General features: G+C 44.5%; 1 protein-coding gene across 5 annotated transcripts; it reads left to right on the top strand.

Moving 5' to 3' along the window:
- The first annotated feature begins 5,005 nt into the window (after positions 1-5,005).
- LOC147612620 (uncharacterized) lies at positions 5,006-12,618 on the top strand. Of its 5 annotated transcripts, XR_015263476.1 has the most exons (3): positions 5,006-10,933; positions 11,031-11,289; positions 12,579-12,618. XR_015263476.1 is itself a non-coding variant. In XM_086783200.1 (2 exons), exon 1 carries the CDS (start codon positions 6,023-6,025, stop codon positions 6,629-6,631), a length of 609 nt encoding a protein of 202 aa, XP_086639326.1. In that variant the 5' UTR covers positions 5,056-6,022; the 3' UTR covers positions 6,632-6,657; positions 6,722-12,618. The 5 variants fall into 5 exon arrangements, 1 of the variants encoding a protein (XP_086639326.1); XR_015263473.1 differs by having other exon boundaries at positions 11,031-12,618; XR_015263475.1 differs by having other exon boundaries at positions 5,006-11,289.
- Positions 12,619-18,516: the final 5,898 nt, after the last annotated feature.

Below are 18,516 nucleotides of genomic sequence, written 5' to 3'. Positions count from 1 at the left end.
ATTTTGTTCATAATGTACAAATGAATTGCAATTGTTTTAGCCCAAAAGTAATCAGGCATCTTTTTCTCGTGCAACATAGCCCTTGCAACTTTTGCAATGTGCATATTCTTTCTTTTAGCAACCCCATTTTGATAAGGGGTAGATATGCATGAGTACTTTCTTTGAATTTCCTTCTCTTTCAAATAACCACTGAATTCATATGCGAAATACTCTCCCTCTCCATCAGATCTTAACACTTTTATCTACATGTCCTTTTTCTTCTCAACCATAGCCTTGAAGGCTTTGAAATTGCTGAACACTTGACTTTTATGCTTCATAAAATACAAGCACACATTTCTAATGTGATCATCAGTATCACAAAATAGTGGCATCCACCAATAGAAGCAACTTTGTTTGCCCAAACATCTGAATGAATCACTTCCAAAGCTCTGTTGCTTACTTGAGCATTCCGTGGAAATGCATGTCTCCGGCCTGCTGGTGTTGGGATAAAGGCCAATGGCCTAGTTCCCATGTATATACCATTCTTTTTAATAAGAACTTTGTCCTTATCTATGTGAGCTAGCACCCACCACACACGGTCTCCTTTGGTGCTCTTCTCTCTTCCCTACACTTTTCGATGGCATCTAGAGATTCGATGTTTCGGGAGCTTTTTGGTGCTCCTCTCTTCCCTACATCCTCCACCCTCCTTCAATTGGTATTAGAGCTCTTTGATCCACGAGAGAGGAGAGAAGAGCAAGGAGTCTGGAACTTGGCATTTTGCATCAAGTAGCTATGTTTCTTATCCCGTTTTTCATTTTTATACGCACGCACATATTTTAGGGTAGGATCTCTTTCCGATGGCATCTAGAGATTCGATGTTTCGGGAGCTTTTTGTCCAACCGTGTTTCAGCTTCTTGCTTTGGTGAGACTTTTTGTCCACATCATAGTGCCCACCATCAAGTTGAGCATTCATGCTCAAGAAAAGCATGCACACTCAGAAATAAGATCTCTGACAAAATACAGCTTCAAACGGAAACCATTCACTCTATGTTTTAAAAGCTTTCCCTCCATGTCTTCCAACTAATAGGATCCATTGGCATATGCACATACAACTTTGAAAGGACCCAACCACTTTGGCTGTAGCTTGGTTTGAAAGGTGGAATCAAGCTTCGAATTATACAACATCACCAAACTCCCCTCATGAATGTCCTCCTATTTTACCTTCTTATTGAACCTCCCAGCTCTCTAGTTTGCCTACTACATGTAATAATCCACAACCATCGCTTTGTTGAACTGTATCACCTCAAGCTGATAAATCCTAGCTTGTACTTGCTCCTTTGATACTTCTCCATGCTATGGAGAGCTCCCAACTGAGCTTGAATAGGATCTATAGCCTCTTGACCATAAACCAAATCAAAGGAGTAAAAGAGGTATTGACCTTGAATGAAATATGATATGCCCATAAACATTTATCCAACTCCTCATCCCATCTGTCCGGAGTTTCAGCTACATATTTGGTCAACATCTGCATCACCTGGCCATTAGCATTCTCCACCAAACCATTGCACTGAGAATAGTGTGGCGAGCAATGTCTATGTTGCACGCTCAATCTACCTTGAAGCTCCTTGGTCAACTCCTATTGAAATCCTGGCCCTTTGTCAATCAAGATGACCAATGGTACACCAAACTTGGTACAAATATGCCCATAGATGAAATCAACTATCTCCTTTGTACTCATCTCTTTCACAACCCTCACTTCAACCCACTTGGCAAGATAATGTATGGCAACCAAAATATACTTCCTTCCTCTCCTAGAATGCGGCAAAGGTCCAATTGCATCAATCCCCCACTGCTCAAAAGCCCCATAACTGATTAGAGGCTTGTATGGCTCCGAAGTCAACCTCCTATCACCATGCTTCTGGCAAAGATGACATGCCCGACACCAATAGAAAGCATCCCTAATCATAGTAGGCCAATGAAAACCAGCCAGCCCTCAATAACTGTAGAATCAATTGTTGTCTCCCTAGATGACCACTCTCATCATGACACTCTTGAAGAATCAAACCAATCTCCTCTTCTCCTCTAGCTTCACGTAACGCCTTGCCTTGTGAACCAAAGCACGCCTTTTCTCTTTTGGAATAGATGATGATTATGTACTTGTCTCTAGAAATTCCTCCACATCCGCTAATGTCTCTCGTCCATCATACTTGGCTTGAGATACCTGCATAGCCGCTACATCTTTTTGTAAGTCCGCTGTGGCTCATGCATCTGCTTCCTTGCTTTCATGCTTGAATTGAATAGCCTCCAACTGACGGCACAACTTGATAAGTGACAAAGCCAATACCTGACCATAGGTGATATTTGTCCTTTGGTGTTGCAGATAACTAAATCATATTCTTCGATTCCTTGACCCAAAAGAAAGTCATGTTCGGTGACCGCCTTTCGAGACCTCCTCAAACTGCTCTCCGGCTTTTCAATTCTTGCAGAATTTTCTTCCCTTTCTTCTTGGCTCTCTCCACCACCTCTGGATTCACCTGTTCAGCCTCTCGAAAGTTTGCAGGAGGTACTGGGAAGGAGTGGCCATTTTTGGCTGTGTGTGCGAGGAATAGCTGTGTTGGGAGAAATCGACCTATAGTTTTGGGTCTATGACTTTGATGCAGAGACGTTAAGAAGTACAGAGTAGTGATGAATGCCTATATATGCATAAACATCACTTGGTGTGATTGTGTAGTTGCTGGTTTCAAGCATCATTTGCAGACCTATGTTTTTGGCCGTCTGTGTAACAGAAGGTTGAGTTTGTAGAAAGTGTGTTGTTTGCCCTTGTGAGGCAGAATCTCTATTTTTGCAATTGCAGGTTGTTGGTCGTAGTTGATTGAGATGGCCTCTGATAGTCTCACGCAGATTGTGAGTGAGAAGCTAGATAAAAACAACTACCAAGCACGGAAGTTCATAATTTCCAACTTCTTGATGGGCAAAGGCTATTGGAATTTCATCACAGGAGATGAACAGGAACTTGCTCTTCCAGATACCCCTACTGCAGCACAAGTGCAGGTTCTTAAGACCTGGCATGAGAGAGCCTATAAGGTTACGTATTGGCTTTCTATCAGCATCTCTGATGCTATGATATAGCATTGTGCACATTCAGGATGCAGAGATGCCAAAGGATGCATGGGACACATTGTCCAAACTGTATAGTACAAAACGCAGGCACAGAAGATGCAGCTCAAGCAAAAAATGCATAATGTTTAGAGGAAAAATATGAACATCAACGACTACTCCATGAAGGTAAAGAAGCTTGTAGATTCGCTTGCTTCTATTGGTACACCAGTTGAAGATGATGACTTGGTGTTTGTGACTTGAGTGGTCTCGGTAATAAATATGGTTAGTTTCGGACATCTATTGGAGTCCGAGAGACATTTTCTAATTTTCAAGAGTTGCTTTTTTTGTTGATAAGTGAAGAGTAGAGAAATGGAACCAACCCCAAATGAGTTTGCTTTCTATTTAGATTCAGGTAGAGGCAGAGGAAGAGGCAGAGGTGACCGTTCAGGGGGACGGTTTGGAAATTAGACTGACCAGAGTTGGATGTGGTAGCACTAGAGGCAAGGGGAGCTAGAGAGGCCGTGGTAGAGTGCAAATAATCAATGATGCAAGTACCAGTATTGAATGCTATTATTGTGGAAAACCAGGCCATATGAAGGACTGTTGTAAAAGGCAGAATGATTTGAAAAATGGAAAGTTGCAGCAAGGCAACTATGCATCATCAAGTGATGATAGAAGTGAGCAATTGTTTGTTATGCATCATATGCTCAGTTCAGCTATGACAGGAGAAGGTACTTGTTGAAATAATGTCTGGTACGTTGATTCAGGAGCCTCTAACCACATGACTAGCCATGCTGAAAGAAAGAAAGAAAGAAAGTGTATTAAAGTCTTTGGGAGACCGTGAAGATCTATGAGACTAAAGATAGCTGATACAATGGGCAATACGGCAAGTGTTGCATAGCCTCTGCTGATTCGAGCCTGCATAGCTGGGCGCCTTTTGAAGATCGGTCATGAGAAAATAACTCCCAGATATGTGTAGGAGCCAACTATCTCAACGGGGTCATAGGCGAAAAAGCACTGCTCTCGGTGCATAGCAAGCCGGGAGGTGTTGAAGATCATTACCTTGATTTCCTAAGGTTGACCTACAAGTTGTGAGTATCACAGAACATCTGAAGTGCATCTAAGTGTTGCTGAAGGCCAGCCGCGGACGATGATAGTAGCACTACATTGTCTGCATACAAGAGAACCTCGATGACAGCCTCTGCTAGAGAGCAACCTGCACCTCCTAGTGTCCTGATGGTGTCGTCGATATAGAGGCCAAACAGAGTCGGTGAAAAGGGACATCCTTGTTTGATTGCTATTATGCTGGTGATTTAGCCGATCTGGACCCATCACCCTCACATACAAAGCTACTACTGCCCAAATAACCTCTGAGTCGTAGCCCAGCTTTTGTAGTCGTCTGATGAGGCAGGCTCGGGGAACTGTGTCAAATGCCTTGCGGAAATCTACAAAGCAACAATATACCCTCTGTCTCCTGTGCCTAGCCTCCTCAATAATACTCCGGAGGGTGAGGATGTGGTTGTATGTTGAGTGCCTGCCCAGTTGCTCTGAGCCCTCGCGTGCCTCGACACAAGTGCTGACCTCGCCATCTAAGACTAATGTGTAGATCTTGGACATAACATGCCCAATCATGATGGTTTTGTAGTTTTTGGGGTCCATGGGATCTCGTGCTTTGTGAATGGGTGTAACGGTGTTCAGGATATAGGTCCTGGGAAACCTGTGGGTGGCAGATGGCTTCATTGAACAGGGTGGCCAAGGTTTTGATGCCATAGGCAACAAACTCAGTGCATAGGCCCTCATGATCCTTTGCTCGGCCGTTATGAAGCGTCTAGATCCGACTCTTCATCGTCATTGACTCCCCCACCACGGTTAGCTCCTAGAGCTCTACCCCTAGAGTTCTATCGAGCGCGACCATGGGATTACTTGGATGCAGCCGGAATCGGTTCCTTTCCTGCCTATATGGATATCAGAATCTTCTTCCTCCAAAAGGGGGCGGAGGGTAAGGTGTCCGCCCTCTCCCCCCATGAGGGTCGCCACTCTTTCACACTTACTAGTGACGGGACAGAGCAGTGGATGGATGAGAGTGTATGAGAGACCATTGGCACTCAGTCCCAGGAGCAGGTTCAGAGTTGGATTGGCAGCAGAGCAACCAACCTTCTTCGGCAGCAGTGGTAGGAAGGGGACGTCCGTTTGAGATGGCACCGCAGCGCCAAGCGTTTCCGTTTGATGGTCATTATTTGACCACCCTTGGACTGGATCTACCCGGAAGGGGTTCGTCCTTGGAGGACCTCAGAGGTAGCGAGCTTCTACAACATTTCACTGGTAGAGGCTTCGAGTTGGCTAGAGAAAGCCTATCATCATGGGATGAAGGGACTCTCACCTCTGTTGAAGGTTTTAGAGGATGGGATGGATGATCTGGCCTCTCCCCCTAAACCTTCACAGAAGCGCCTTCATCTGCACACAGGACACCCACCGACGACCTCGACATCGACTGCGAGTAGACAACTGTTTGTGGACCAGTATACGCATCATTTCTTGGAACATCAATGGGTTCCACTCTTTCGGTACCCGTGGTCCGAGAAAGATGATTCTGAGACAGGAGCTTCAGCCAGCGCTGGTGGGGCAAGTGGACGTGCTCCTGCTACAGGAACGCAAGCTTTCGGCCTCACAGACCAGTAGGTGTGGGAAGGTCCTCGCAGGACGCTCACACACCTACTGGGAGTCCTCGATTGGCGAGCAGGGGAGGAGCGGAGGTGTCAGCACCTCCATCGGCGCTCCGCTCCTGCAGCACGTTTGCGGGCATGGCACTTTAGTCCCAAGTTGAGCTCTTTGGGTTGGCTTAGATATTGAGGGATCCCGGATTGGAATTTTCAATATCTACGCCCCGACTGATTTGAGACGGAGAGCCGCTTTTTGGAGCACTTTGACAGGGTCGGTTCCAGAGATGGACTCTTGGATAGTTGGAGGGGGCTTCAACAACCTTGAGGCGCTAGAGGAACAGCAGGGACGGGGCCCAGATTTTGCCAGCATCGCTCATGCGGAGCAGTCGGAGTGGGAGTGCTTTCTCTTTGCGGTAGGAGGGAGGGACAGTTGGAGAGAGCCCTTCTTCGGCAGATGGCCAGGGAGCCTGGACTTCTCATGGGGGTACAGGAGGGAGGGCGGCAGATTCTTGGAGCGGTTGGATCGCTTCTATGTCAGTAATTGGGCGATAGGCAGAGGTGGAGCATCAGGGGTGGTTCCAAGAACGACATTCTCTGATCATGCCTCTGTCATCCTATCATTGGACACAGCTACTCACTCCCTACCCCCCGCTCTTGCAGGATCCCAGACTCCATCTACGCCAGGGCGGAGGTTCACAGCAGGACAGTGGACCTTTGGGATGGGGAGTGGGACCCCATGGGGGATCTGGCGGCGCAGGTGTCGCAGGCTCTTGCCGAGTCTAGCAGCATCTGCTAGGAGGAGGCGGTTTGGGTCAGGCAGCAGTGGTGGGCGAAGGAGAGGGGCCTCAGGAGAGACCTCGCCTCGATTCAGCGTATGCAGCAGTCCTCTCTAGGTTCAGAGGAGCTCAGGCTTCAGGAGGTTTTTGAGATCACGTAGAGACGATCAGAGTTCTCTAGGTTCAGAGGAGCTGAGGCTTCAGGAGGTTAGGGCTTGTGCCATGCTGGAGGAGATCACGTAGAGACGATCAGAGTTCTCGTTCCACGCTTCCAAGTCCTTTTGGGCTAGGAAAGGTGACCGGATGTGCAGAGAGTTCTTCAGGACTCATGGCCAGAGGTCAGCAGGGGAGCATATCCGCTCTCTCAGGGTGCATGATGGCAACATCAGGACAGGTTCTGAGGAGGTCATGGACTTGGCAACAGACTATTACAGGACGCTTTTCCAGTAGGAACCTCCAGACCCTCGAGCTCGCCACTGCAGGGAGGAGGTGTGGAGATACATACCGACACTTGTGCAGCCCAGCATGAGAGAGGCCCTTCTCGCCCCGTTCACAGTCACAGAGATGCAGGACGCAGTGAGAGACATAGATGGGCAGAAATGCCCAGGTGAGGACGGGCTGTCCAGAGCATTCTTCACCACATTTTGGGAGCAGGTCCACCAGCCCCTACTCGCAGCATTCCAGTAGATCTTCTTCAGCGGGCAGATGCCAGAGAGCCTTGCGTCAGGACTGATCAGCCTCCTCCCCAAAGGGAGAGACCAACAGGAGATCAGGTAGTGGTGCCCTATCACCCTCCTCCCCACACCCTACAAAATCCTCGCCAAGATGATCAGTGGCCGCATCCGCCCCATCTTACCTGATCTGATCCACGATACACAGACTGGATTTGTCCAGGATCGCAGCATTCTGGATAATATCTTCACATTTTCAGAGGCGACAGAGTAGGCTCAGCACGGTGGGCAGCACCTAGCCGTACTCCTTGACTTTGAGAAGGCGTATGATAGGGTAGACTGGTCATTCTTAGAGGGCACGTTGCTATGGCTAGGCTTCCCAGAGGCGTGGATCAGAGGTATTGCAGCCCTTTACAGATCAGCCTCTAGCTGGGTCATCATCAGAGGCCGGATGGGGGAGAGGTTCACCCTCGGGCGTTCGGTACGTCAGGGCTGCCCGCTTGCGCCGTACCTTTTCCTTTTCTTCGTGGAGGCCATGGCGCACTTCCTATGAGCCCGTACCACTGGATTCCGAGGGATGTGCCTACCTATCAGGGACGATGCAGAACTCCTTGACTCAGAGTATGCAGACGACACGGCCCTGTATGTTTAGGATGATGTAGAGTCTCTGGAGCGAGTGAGACTGGCTCTGGAGGTGTTTTGCCTAGCAGCAGGGGCGAAAATCAACTGGCAGAAGTCAGTTGGTTTTCTCATGGACCTTGGACCCAGCTCACAGTGGGGCATTTTCCTTGGGTTCCGATGGATCCCTCGAGGTCAGACGACGCGCTACCTAGGATTCCAGGTAGGGTTGGATACCACACCGGCGCAGCAATTCCTACCTGTCCTAGCTTCCATTCGACGGAAGCTAGCCTTTTGGAGCACAGCACGACTATCTCTGGCAGGCAGGGCCCTCGTGGTCAATCAAGTCCTTCTAGCCACTGCATGGTATGTAGCCTCATGCTGGTGCTTCTCGCGTTCATGTGTAGCACAGCTGAGGAGACTGGTGCGGAACTTTCTTTGGTCCGGCTCAGACGGCTCCAGCGCCACTAGAGCCAGGGTAGCCTAGCAGACGGTTATTCTGCCCCAGGCAGAGGAAGGTCTCAGCATCATCGATCCAGAGCTTCAAAGTCAGGTCTTGCTAGGCAAGCTGGTCATCCGTGGTCTGACCCCAGGAGGGCAGACATGGAAGCTTCTGCTTCAGCAGGGTCTCAGCGCGTGCACCCCCCAGAGAGGGGGAGACTGGCAGCCTTCCACCAGGTGGATCTTTACTTCGGCCCCGCTGACCCCGCCTCGCTCCCCATTCCTCCGCAGTCTCCTTACAGTCTGGAGGAGGTTGAGGCACAGCCTATCTCAGGTGTACCCCCTAGCTGCAAGGAGGAGATTGACCGACAACCACTGATCTGGAGTAGCCTGGTGACATATTGCACAGGACAACAGCTTGGAGAGCGGTCCCATAGGCGGATTGGGCACGTGGACCAGCGCGTTCGCTCAGGGTTTGGAGGGACATTTTCAGTCAGCTGGACATAGCTGAGTTAGTAGCAGCAGTAGGTACGACGCGTGGGATCTAGGCTCGGAGAGTGGACATAGACGCCGCCATCCCTGCAGGATGGAGGATTTCCCCAGTCACCAGACAGCGCCTCCCGGGCGACGAGAGGTGGCTAGGGCAGTTTACACTGAGAGGCATTCTGCTGGTAGTCGCTGGTCAGGCCTCCGACTCCTCGATACAGTTCTTCTCAGTCATAGATGGTAGCCGTCTTCAGAGCAATGGTGCCTTGATCGAGCCCCTTCTCCCCTGGCAGCGCATTCGTGTTGTAGGGCTGCACGGGAAAGAATGGCATATAGATCCCCTGATGGAGCAGGCCCAGGACTGGAGACTTTGGATCTAGGAGGGCCGCATCCTGGGAGAGGTGGAGTGGCGTTGGCCTCCACTCGACTCATCAGAGAGCCCTTTCTTTTCATACAGCGCGTGCATTGGCAGGCACGTATTGGGAGCTCTGCAGCACAGGCCACCCACCCAGGCGCACAGATGGTATGCTCAGGGGGTCTCACTGGTTTTCCTTCGCGCTTTTTGGAAGACCTTCTGGGCAAGCTGGCAGCCGAGGAAGATATCATACTTCCTCTGGATGGTGGCCCATAAGGGGATACCGGTGGGGAGCTATCTGAGACAGATGGGTCAGGATGGGCAGTGTCAGATTTGTCAGTAGGATGAGGAGTCCCTGAAGCACTGCCTATGGGGTTGTCCACATGCCCAGGTAGTGTGGAAGGGAGCCATGGGGATCTTAGCACGGGCTGCAGCTGAGTTAGGACCGATCACTTGGGGGGCCTTTTGTTGGTGCAGCACAGAGATGGGGCACCACCTGGCCTACAAGTTTTCGCCACAGGACCTAGTCTTCCTCATTTCCTAGGGTACTTGGGCGCACATGGAGAGCTTCCCGTGGCAGTTGACAGAGACAGATGTAGGAACGATGAACCGGCACCCAATTTGGGAGATCATTGGGAGCATTGTGGGCTGGCACATTTGGACCTCACGATGCTCACAGATTCTAGGAGACTAGGCATCTTCTGCGACTCAAACCCTAGGTGACACCTAGAGCATGATCATTCACACGCTCAAGGGTAAGTGGGATCAGATTCAAGGAGACTCCCGGGCAGAGAAGGAAAAGAGACGTCGTTTCCTTTGCGACTGGGATCATCAGGAGCTCTTCTTCCAGCGCTCTGCTCAGAGTCTTCAGTGGCGATACTCGCCCCCGCTGTGGCTATTTGTCCACACACAGCTGATTACGCCCTGAGAGGCTTGTATATCTGTTTTTGAGTTTTTCTCAGGTTGCATCCGCTTTGTGATTGCAGCCCGCCGGCCGTAAGGCCTTCTTGTATTCTCGTCTTCAAGTAATATAATCAGCACTACTTTTTTCCAAAAAAAAAAAGTGTACATCTGAGATCCGAGAGGGCCGGTCCATAAGTGGTGATGGGGGCTTGAATGTCAGCCGAGGCACACCAGATCCTCTGTGTCGTCTGCATTAGTCCTCCCAGGCTGCCTCCGCATGATGTTGGGCTTGGCACTTGTCCTCCTCATGCTGGTGCTGGTCTACTCTAACAAGGTACCAATGTTCCATGAGCAAGAAATAGTCCATTGTTGTAGCATGCTTGACTAGGAATTTGTTCTATTTCTTGAGTGAGTGCATGAGATTTGCCATGCTGGATGGGTTTATAACAGGTGATTGATAGACCCATTCATTGCTGCGACTACCAAGAGAAAAAAAAATCATTCATTTTTTGCTTTCATCCCCCTTCTGCACTAATAACAGGCTGCAAGTTCCATGGTTGCTTTGAGCTCATTATTGCTACCGGGACTACCACAAAACTTCTTCAGATTCAAAGGAACCATGCATTGATACTAATATGTAACATGCAGGAATGCGGGGCTAACTACCGCATTGCTGTGTGGAAGGGTATACTGAATGTGTTTACATGTGTGTGCATTAAGGACACAATATACATGAACACTCGATATCTTCCATGCACTATACAGACAACATGGCTAGTAGATGTGGTTACTATGGATACTACTGAAGCAGGAGGCTCAAGGAATGATCCTCCATGTGGATGCAGACTGTGTATTGTTCCATGAGTTTCATTACTGCTCCTCCATGGCTGGAAAACTGCCGTACAAGCCGGCTGGAGACTGACATAGGTGGATGCAGTGAGGAAGGTGATTTTGACTGTGGCGTAACTGACCGAATCTTTCAATATATAATGCCACACTGATGATTGCATGAAAACCAAGGAATACTGTGGCTGGACTGCAGATTGGATGTGAATATCTGGGCCAGAAGTGTACATAATTGTGGTACAGCTGATGCTGGAAACTGAGCAGCGATTGGGCCACTTGGAGGAGATGATGTTGAGCTGCTGCTGCTACTGGGCAACATTGAGGAGAATCGGCCTGGAATGAATGCGACTGCAGGCTGGAGTGAAATGGATTATTGCAGCTGAAGATGTGATGCCAAATGGAGAAGCTGAGGGACAGGTTCTACAGGCCGAAGAGAGTGGTTTCCCGGTTGACAGGTGAGGTGGTCCTATTTGGCTGGCATGGTTGGCCTATCTGGCCACCGTGTTCACATAGGTGGTTGGCCCTTTTTGGAGGCTGACTGCCCACAAAGATAAGATTTTTAATTTGCCCTGCTTCAATGCTTATTTGATTTCCATTTATTTCCCTTGTTGAGACTGACACACGACACTTCTTCTGGCAGTCCGATGTGAGCTCACTACAAAAACATATGAAACTCCCTTTTGGAGGCTGTAAATAATGGTGAAGGACAAACTATCTAACTAGCCAGTGTGTCACCATGCGCCTGACATAGGGGTGCACATGCAAGCATTATTTGTGGACTTCCACTAACAAGGGCTTTTTAAAGTACTTATAGTAAGCGGTCACTATCACTTAACTCTGGGTACTTAACCTAAATTCAAAGAGGTTGATATGGGGGACACAGGTCGATGGTTGACCTGCACATATTTAGAGCACCTTACCTTCCTAAACAGAACCTCTTACAGGTAGTGTTTCTACCAGCACACTTTGAAATCATCATTGTAATACACGACATTTAAAAGACTAAAGACCACGTGTGCATTGAACATGTGCTTCAAGCAAGACTTATGGAAGAAGAGACAAAGTCTATGATAGGCACTATTTGGTGCCTCCACCATGAAAGTCTAGAATATATTCTACTACATTTCACTATCATGTCTATCTCTTATGCTTTTATTGGGAGAGCAAAAGGAGGGAACTTTATTACTGTCCCTTCACAAGCCATAGTAGCTTGCATGGAGAGATTGTGGAGTATTTTTTGCTTAGCCTTCTATCTAAGTGCTATGCTTCATTGTGTTGAGTTTGCTTTCTCTCTCCAGAGCTTTGATGGAACTCCATATGCAGATCAAATGAATGGAGGCTGTTGCATGTCTTTGAGGGGGGTGCGTGTGAATATATTGATGCAAAGCTGTGCACCCACTATTGGGCGCTGATGGCATCAGTAGGGATGTCATAGTAGCCATCTCCTACTATGTGTGATGGGGTTTGTGGCTTATTGTCTTGTGGATGACAACCATGTTCCTTGATTCATCTAATTATATATAAAACTAGCGTATGATTGAAGTAACATTGTTGTCTTATAAACATGTCTGTATTTTGTGCTCAAAATCCATCTCATCATGTCAAGCAATTTCATTATCTGACATGTGAAAGAAAAGTAGTACTCTTGCTCAATAGTTTCATTTTTTTCTTACATTTCATCATCGTCCATTTAGTAGATAATATATTCTTGCAAAGCTTTTTTCTAAACACTATGACTCTTCAGGTGACTTATCACTCTCGAGTATCACAACTTCATGACAAAGGTATCTATTTTGAAAGGCTGTGAAAAACTTAGGCTTTTGTAGGTTAAGAGAGCGTATTGGCATGTATTCATACTTAGTGCATAACTGAAGTTATATTTCAAAGTTTGTACATATGACAAGACTGTCAAGGACTTATCTGTGAGCAGAAAAGGCAGCTGTTGTTGAGATAGAAAGTATTTGCAGAGACAGTGCAAGCAATGAAGTTCTCTCCATGAGCAGGTATTGCCACAATTCGAGAAATCAAAGTACATAATATAAAGTCTGAGTCCTTAAAAGGAAATGTTGCATTTGCAATCGTTTAAAATTTCAACTCAATTCTCAAGACTGCATCTTTTCTGTGAAAACGTCACGGGAGATAAAAATGGAATATGGGAACTGCATCAACTGAAACTTTAGTTTGTGAATGTCTTCTGCAATGTACTCTTTCCTTCTTTATTGCATTCTTGACAATGGCATATTTTGTATTTATCACCATAAAGATAGATCCTTGACCAATATTTTGTATTTACCCATATTGTTAGTGATGATATGATGGAAGTCCCAAATTGCATCATCCCGATTTTCATATTTATGTAATTACGTTAGATTTTTCGTGATCACGTCGCATGAATGCGTTAATCACGAAGTCAGATTCATGATGATGACTTCGTGCTACTAGGTCACCCTCAGCTCTATTTGGCACGGGCATGGCCAAGGGGGATCAACGATGGAGAAGGTTTGGGGGTCGTCTTGACGCGAGGGGCGTTGATCTTGGCGACGGGCGCCAGTTGAGTAATCTCGGGGCCAAAGTAATCTCGGGCTAGGGCAAGCGGGGGGTGGCGAATCTTTTCGGAAAATAAAGAGAATTGAATGCATTGGTATAATTTTGAAAAATTTGAAAAGAGTCCATATTTCTTTAAATGATATTTACTAAACATCATTACATGGACATAATGCTAGCCGCCCACTAAATAATCTCGGGAGTCGGGATAATAGTAATCTCGAGACAATAGTAATCTTGGGACAATAGTAATCTCGGATCATCGTAATTTTGCGAGGACTTCATTGACATTATAGTCTCTCTCTCTCTCTCTCTCTCTCTCTCTCTCTAGCCAATACATTGCAGAAACTGGGGAGGAGAAGAACATTCTATTATCTTATTAGATCTAAAGATCAAACTACCACTTGCATTAATTTGTTAAGAAGGTATTTCTCTTAGCTTAATCTTTCTAATACATTGAGCTATACTTTTGCTTACAAGCATTGCCGAAAAACACCTTGTTTTGACATGATTTGATCTCCAATGTGATGTGCATTATCTATAAACAATTTATAGTTTAGAATATTGATCAATTTGATTATGAAATTCTTTGTTTTGACATGATTTTATCTCCAATGTGATGTGCATTATCTTTAAACAATTTATAGTTTAGCATATTAATCAATTTGATTGTGTATGTATTGATAATGTAGTCTTAAATGTCCACAACGATGGATTGGCTAGTTGGAGATGAGGATACTGATGATGCAAGTACTGATGATCTACTAAACATTGAAGACCAATGTCAAAGTGGTAACAACCATGATACTACAACGGAAGTCTCAGAAAATTGCAAGGTTGTATGCAATCCAAATGAGCATTTATCCCGTATATATTTCTCTTTTAGTTAGGAGCTATATAACTTAATGATAAGAGTACTACAAGATGATGTGTCCATAAGCTTGGAAATGCCAAAAAGTCATGATGATAAAGGCATGCTTGATTTGAAAAAGTGGCGAAAAATGAAAGATGAGCTTTGCTTGGGAGAGAGAGAGGATGGTTCTCTTTGTATTTGTTTGAAGGGGCCATTTAAGTTAAAGATTACATGTATTGAGGAGTGGGAAAGCATTGTGAAAGCTGCACACTGTGTCAAAGGCTCAAGAGAACACAAAAGTGTAAATGCCACGCTTGAAGCGATCAAGTCAACATGGTGCACTGACATCAGAAGGCATGGAATACCCTCATCTTACATCAAGGAGTTTATTAATACATGTACATGTAATCGTATAGCAAGAGTCAACATCTCCCTTTCATTAGGCATCACAAATGGGATCTAAACAAGGAGCCATCATATGCTATACATACAAATAGGGCTAATGTGGACATGCAATTGAAGAATATAATGATAGAGCATATGGTGAGACTAGTCATGGTGCGGTCATCAAAGAGACACCAACCTTCCAAGGCTATGGTGGATTTCTATCGAATGCTGCACGGAAGATTTGTTTGATGTGGGAAGCTCTCGCCAAGAATGATATCATATGGAGAGAGCATCTACTCTTGACTGCGAAAGCCTCGAATTTGGTATCCACATTGTTGCACCAAAACATTGCTAGTGGATTCATCAATTACTATCTCATGTCATACATGTCATGCCTTGCTACCTTTGAGCAAGAGACATGGCTCTACCGAAGAACTAGCGAGTCTCATTGGCAAGAAGGTCAAAGTTTGCAATGATGCTAATAGTTTTTACTGTAAAATCACTTCTTGCAAGTATGGTGACTTGCAAGATGAAGAGCGGCTATTCTCTTTGATTCTTCCAGATGCAAATGAAATTCATAACATTTTTGCATCTCAAGTAAGGATCTTGCTCATGTATACACAACACATGCCAGCCGAGTTATTGTTACGTTAACTCCCTTGCAAGTTTTCAATAATTCAAGTTTTTGGTGTTTTAAATCTCTTATTTATACAGTCAATGGTACCTTCACAGCTCGAGATTACTTTATACAACATTGTAGTATAGGTTAATAAACATAATTAGCAAAAGAGTTAATAGTTGAGATTATTTTTTCAACAGTGCACTCAGATCTCTGTTGTTGTAAAAGTAATCTTACTTTTACACTAGAGACCTGAGTGCACCATTTCATTAAGTAATCTCAGGCTGTAAAAGTAATCTCGGGGTCCCGAGATTACTTTCACAACCTAAGATTACTTTATATAACATTGTAGTTTAGGTCAACAAACATAATTGGCAGTAGAGTTAATAGTTAAGATTACTTTTCCAACAGTGCACTCAGGTCTCTGTTGTAAAAGTAATCTCGGGCTGTGAAAGTAATCTCGAAAATCTGAGATTACAGTCCAAGATTACTTTCACAACAGAGCACTTAGGTGTCTGTTTCATTAAGTAATCTCGGGCTGTGAAAGTAATCTCGGGTTTTCGAGATTACTTTCACAGCCCGAGATTACTTTATACAACTTTATAGTTTAGGTCAATAAACACAATTAGCAATAGAGTTAATAGTTGAGAATACTTTACAATAGAGGTAATAGTATGGTCAGTAATAGATGTAAAATCTCATACAAAAGATGTCGAATCTCATATAGAAGATGTAGAATGTCATAAATAAGATGTGGAATCTCAATGACCGTCTCTTTTACAACACTTATAGAAAAATATAAAACCCAAAACCGTAACTTACGTTTGACAAGATTACATGAGCCATGACTCATACAAAAGTTACAAAATCTCATAAAAAAGATGTTGAATCTCATATAGAAGATGTAGAATGTCATAAATAAGATGTGGAATCTCAATGACTGTCTCTTTTACAACACTTATGGAAAAAAATAAACCCAAAATCAGAACTTGCGTTTGATAAGATTACACGAGCCATGACTCATACAAAAGTTACAAAATCTCACACAAAAGAGGTTGAATCTCATATAGAAGATGTAGAATGTCAGAAATAAAATGTGAGTCTCTATGATCATACAAAAGATGTAGAATCTACAAGCACCCACATCATCATCTAGCAACATATGACGTCTGATCTACTGTGCATGGCTGTCTCCAACATACAATTTTGGATCCAAGATCAGAGGCCACCCTTCAACCTTTGTAGATCCGCATGTGCAAACCAAGCTTTTGAAAGCTGAATACAACATATCAAGAAGGTAAATGCATATGATAAATTATCCATAAAACTAAAGAACATAGAGAGATAAACTAACCATGAAACTAAAGAACATAGAGATGAAAGCTTATACCCAATTTCTAGGCTTGGAGTGTTGTAATCCGTCCTTAATCAAAAACCACATGGTAGCCATAACATAATATCTGCAATCATACCCATTAGGTTGTTGAGAAATCTTGTACAGAAATTATAAAACCACATAAGTAAAAAAGTAGTTTTTTTTCTATAATAGCTAATTGTTAAATGGTAAACATACCTCCACTATTGCGGTCTGACACAACGTATCTAGATTCAAAAGCTCACTCTGTACCACCACAGGATGAGAACTATGGCGTGCTAAAAATACAAATATCTTGCAGTAATAACATAACCTCTATCTTTACAAGCTTGTGGGATTACTTCTTTACACAACGTATACAATAAAATAAAGTAGATTTACACCTGTAAACACGTGGCAAGTAATCTGTCAAACAGCGTATAGATAAGGAATCAAAAAATAAGATTGCACTTTGCTCTCTAGGTAGCCCATTGACATGTTGAATGTGTCCATTGTAGAATGCCAATAGGGTCCAATGAGATCTGTATCATTACGATAAGCAACATTCAACATTCACTATACAAATGAAGTTAGCAACATTCAAGATTTACAATTCACAAAAGTGAGCTAACCTATCAATGATCGAGAAAAAGTTGAACATATAGCTCCCGAGATCTGGGGTCCCAAAGAAATTTTGAAGTGACACGTCATCAACTTCAAAAGGACAAAGGATAACCATAAGCTGTCTACGAACCACACATGATCTAGCACATTATTTGGCAATGTGTACTCTATCCACCTATATGAAACTTCTTTAGTATTAGGACATACACAAAAAAGTTTCTGAAAAGGAGACGCAACAAAAAAAATTACAAGGCAAAAAGATTTATAGAGTTTGTGCTAGCCTCCACATCCACACCCCCTTTATCCACAAGTTTAAAGTCACAATCCACCTGTAATGTCGATCTTAAGGATCTCAAATGGTAAATCATACCATGTCTTAATCCATTATAATTTACAAATGAATTTAGCCAAAGAACGGATATCATACAAGTAAGATACTGTGAGAAGCATACAATAATTAGAATTACCTATCCATGTAAGCTGACATGGAGTTCGAGGTTGGACTTTGGCAATCAAATCTTCTATAGTTGATAACAACATTCATGTGTCTATTTTTGCTACTTTCTTCAAGAGACGCAATGTCAAATATTGGCTACATTTTACCGCACAAGGAGTTGCATCAATAAAAAATACACTTTGCATGTGCTTACAAAGAGACAAATAATGCATAGATCAAAAATCACATGTCAACACTCTCTACCACCCTTCTCATCACCTATTGTGCAGATTTTTTGTTTCTCGCTCTCTTTTGTGGAGCAGAAGGCACATGCACAGTTTCAGAGAGTCTCAAACCCTAAACCAAAAGAAATAACAATTACGAATTTTTAAAAAAATAAAAAATTTTATGCAATAATATTTCTTGAACAAAGGCTTACTGGGGTAGTGAAAATATCCTCTCTCATGTCATCCTCTCTCATGTCGGCATCTCCCACTGCATTCAAACTAGCCTCATCATCGTCTTGAACATCGACCTTGTCGCTATCATCATCGTCTCCCATCTCATGGACATCGGCCTCTTCTTGATTTGGCACATTTCTCCTCTATAAAGCCTTATGAATATTAGTATGTAAACAAATGCTTTATGCATAATTTACCATTGAGGAAGACTAAATAACTATATGTACCGCGGCATTACAGCCTTGTGCAATCCTTCTTTGCATGCCGGCAATGCAAGTAGGCATTCCCTTCTCCCACTCCTCCGTCCTTTTCTTTACATAAGCTTCTTCCCACTCCTCATATGAACTCTTTTCTTTGTCATCCTTTAACTCCCAAAGAGAGTGTGCTTTTTTGATCACCTCTTT

This window comes from Cibotium barometz, chromosome 45 (assembly GCF_041138505.1).
Source record: "Cibotium barometz isolate CiBa-2024 chromosome 45, ASM4113850v1, whole genome shotgun sequence".
Classification (NCBI taxonomy): Eukaryota; Viridiplantae; Streptophyta; class Polypodiopsida; order Cyatheales; family Cibotiaceae; genus Cibotium; species Cibotium barometz.
The sequence above is the reverse complement of the archived record's forward strand: the minus strand, read 5'-3'. Positions and strand labels throughout refer to the sequence as shown.

Coding starts and splice junctions, on each gene's coding strand:
- LOC147612620 (XM_086783200.1), top strand. CDS start 6,023: ATGGACTCTTGGATAGTTGGAGGGGGCTTCAACAACCTTGAGGCGCTA.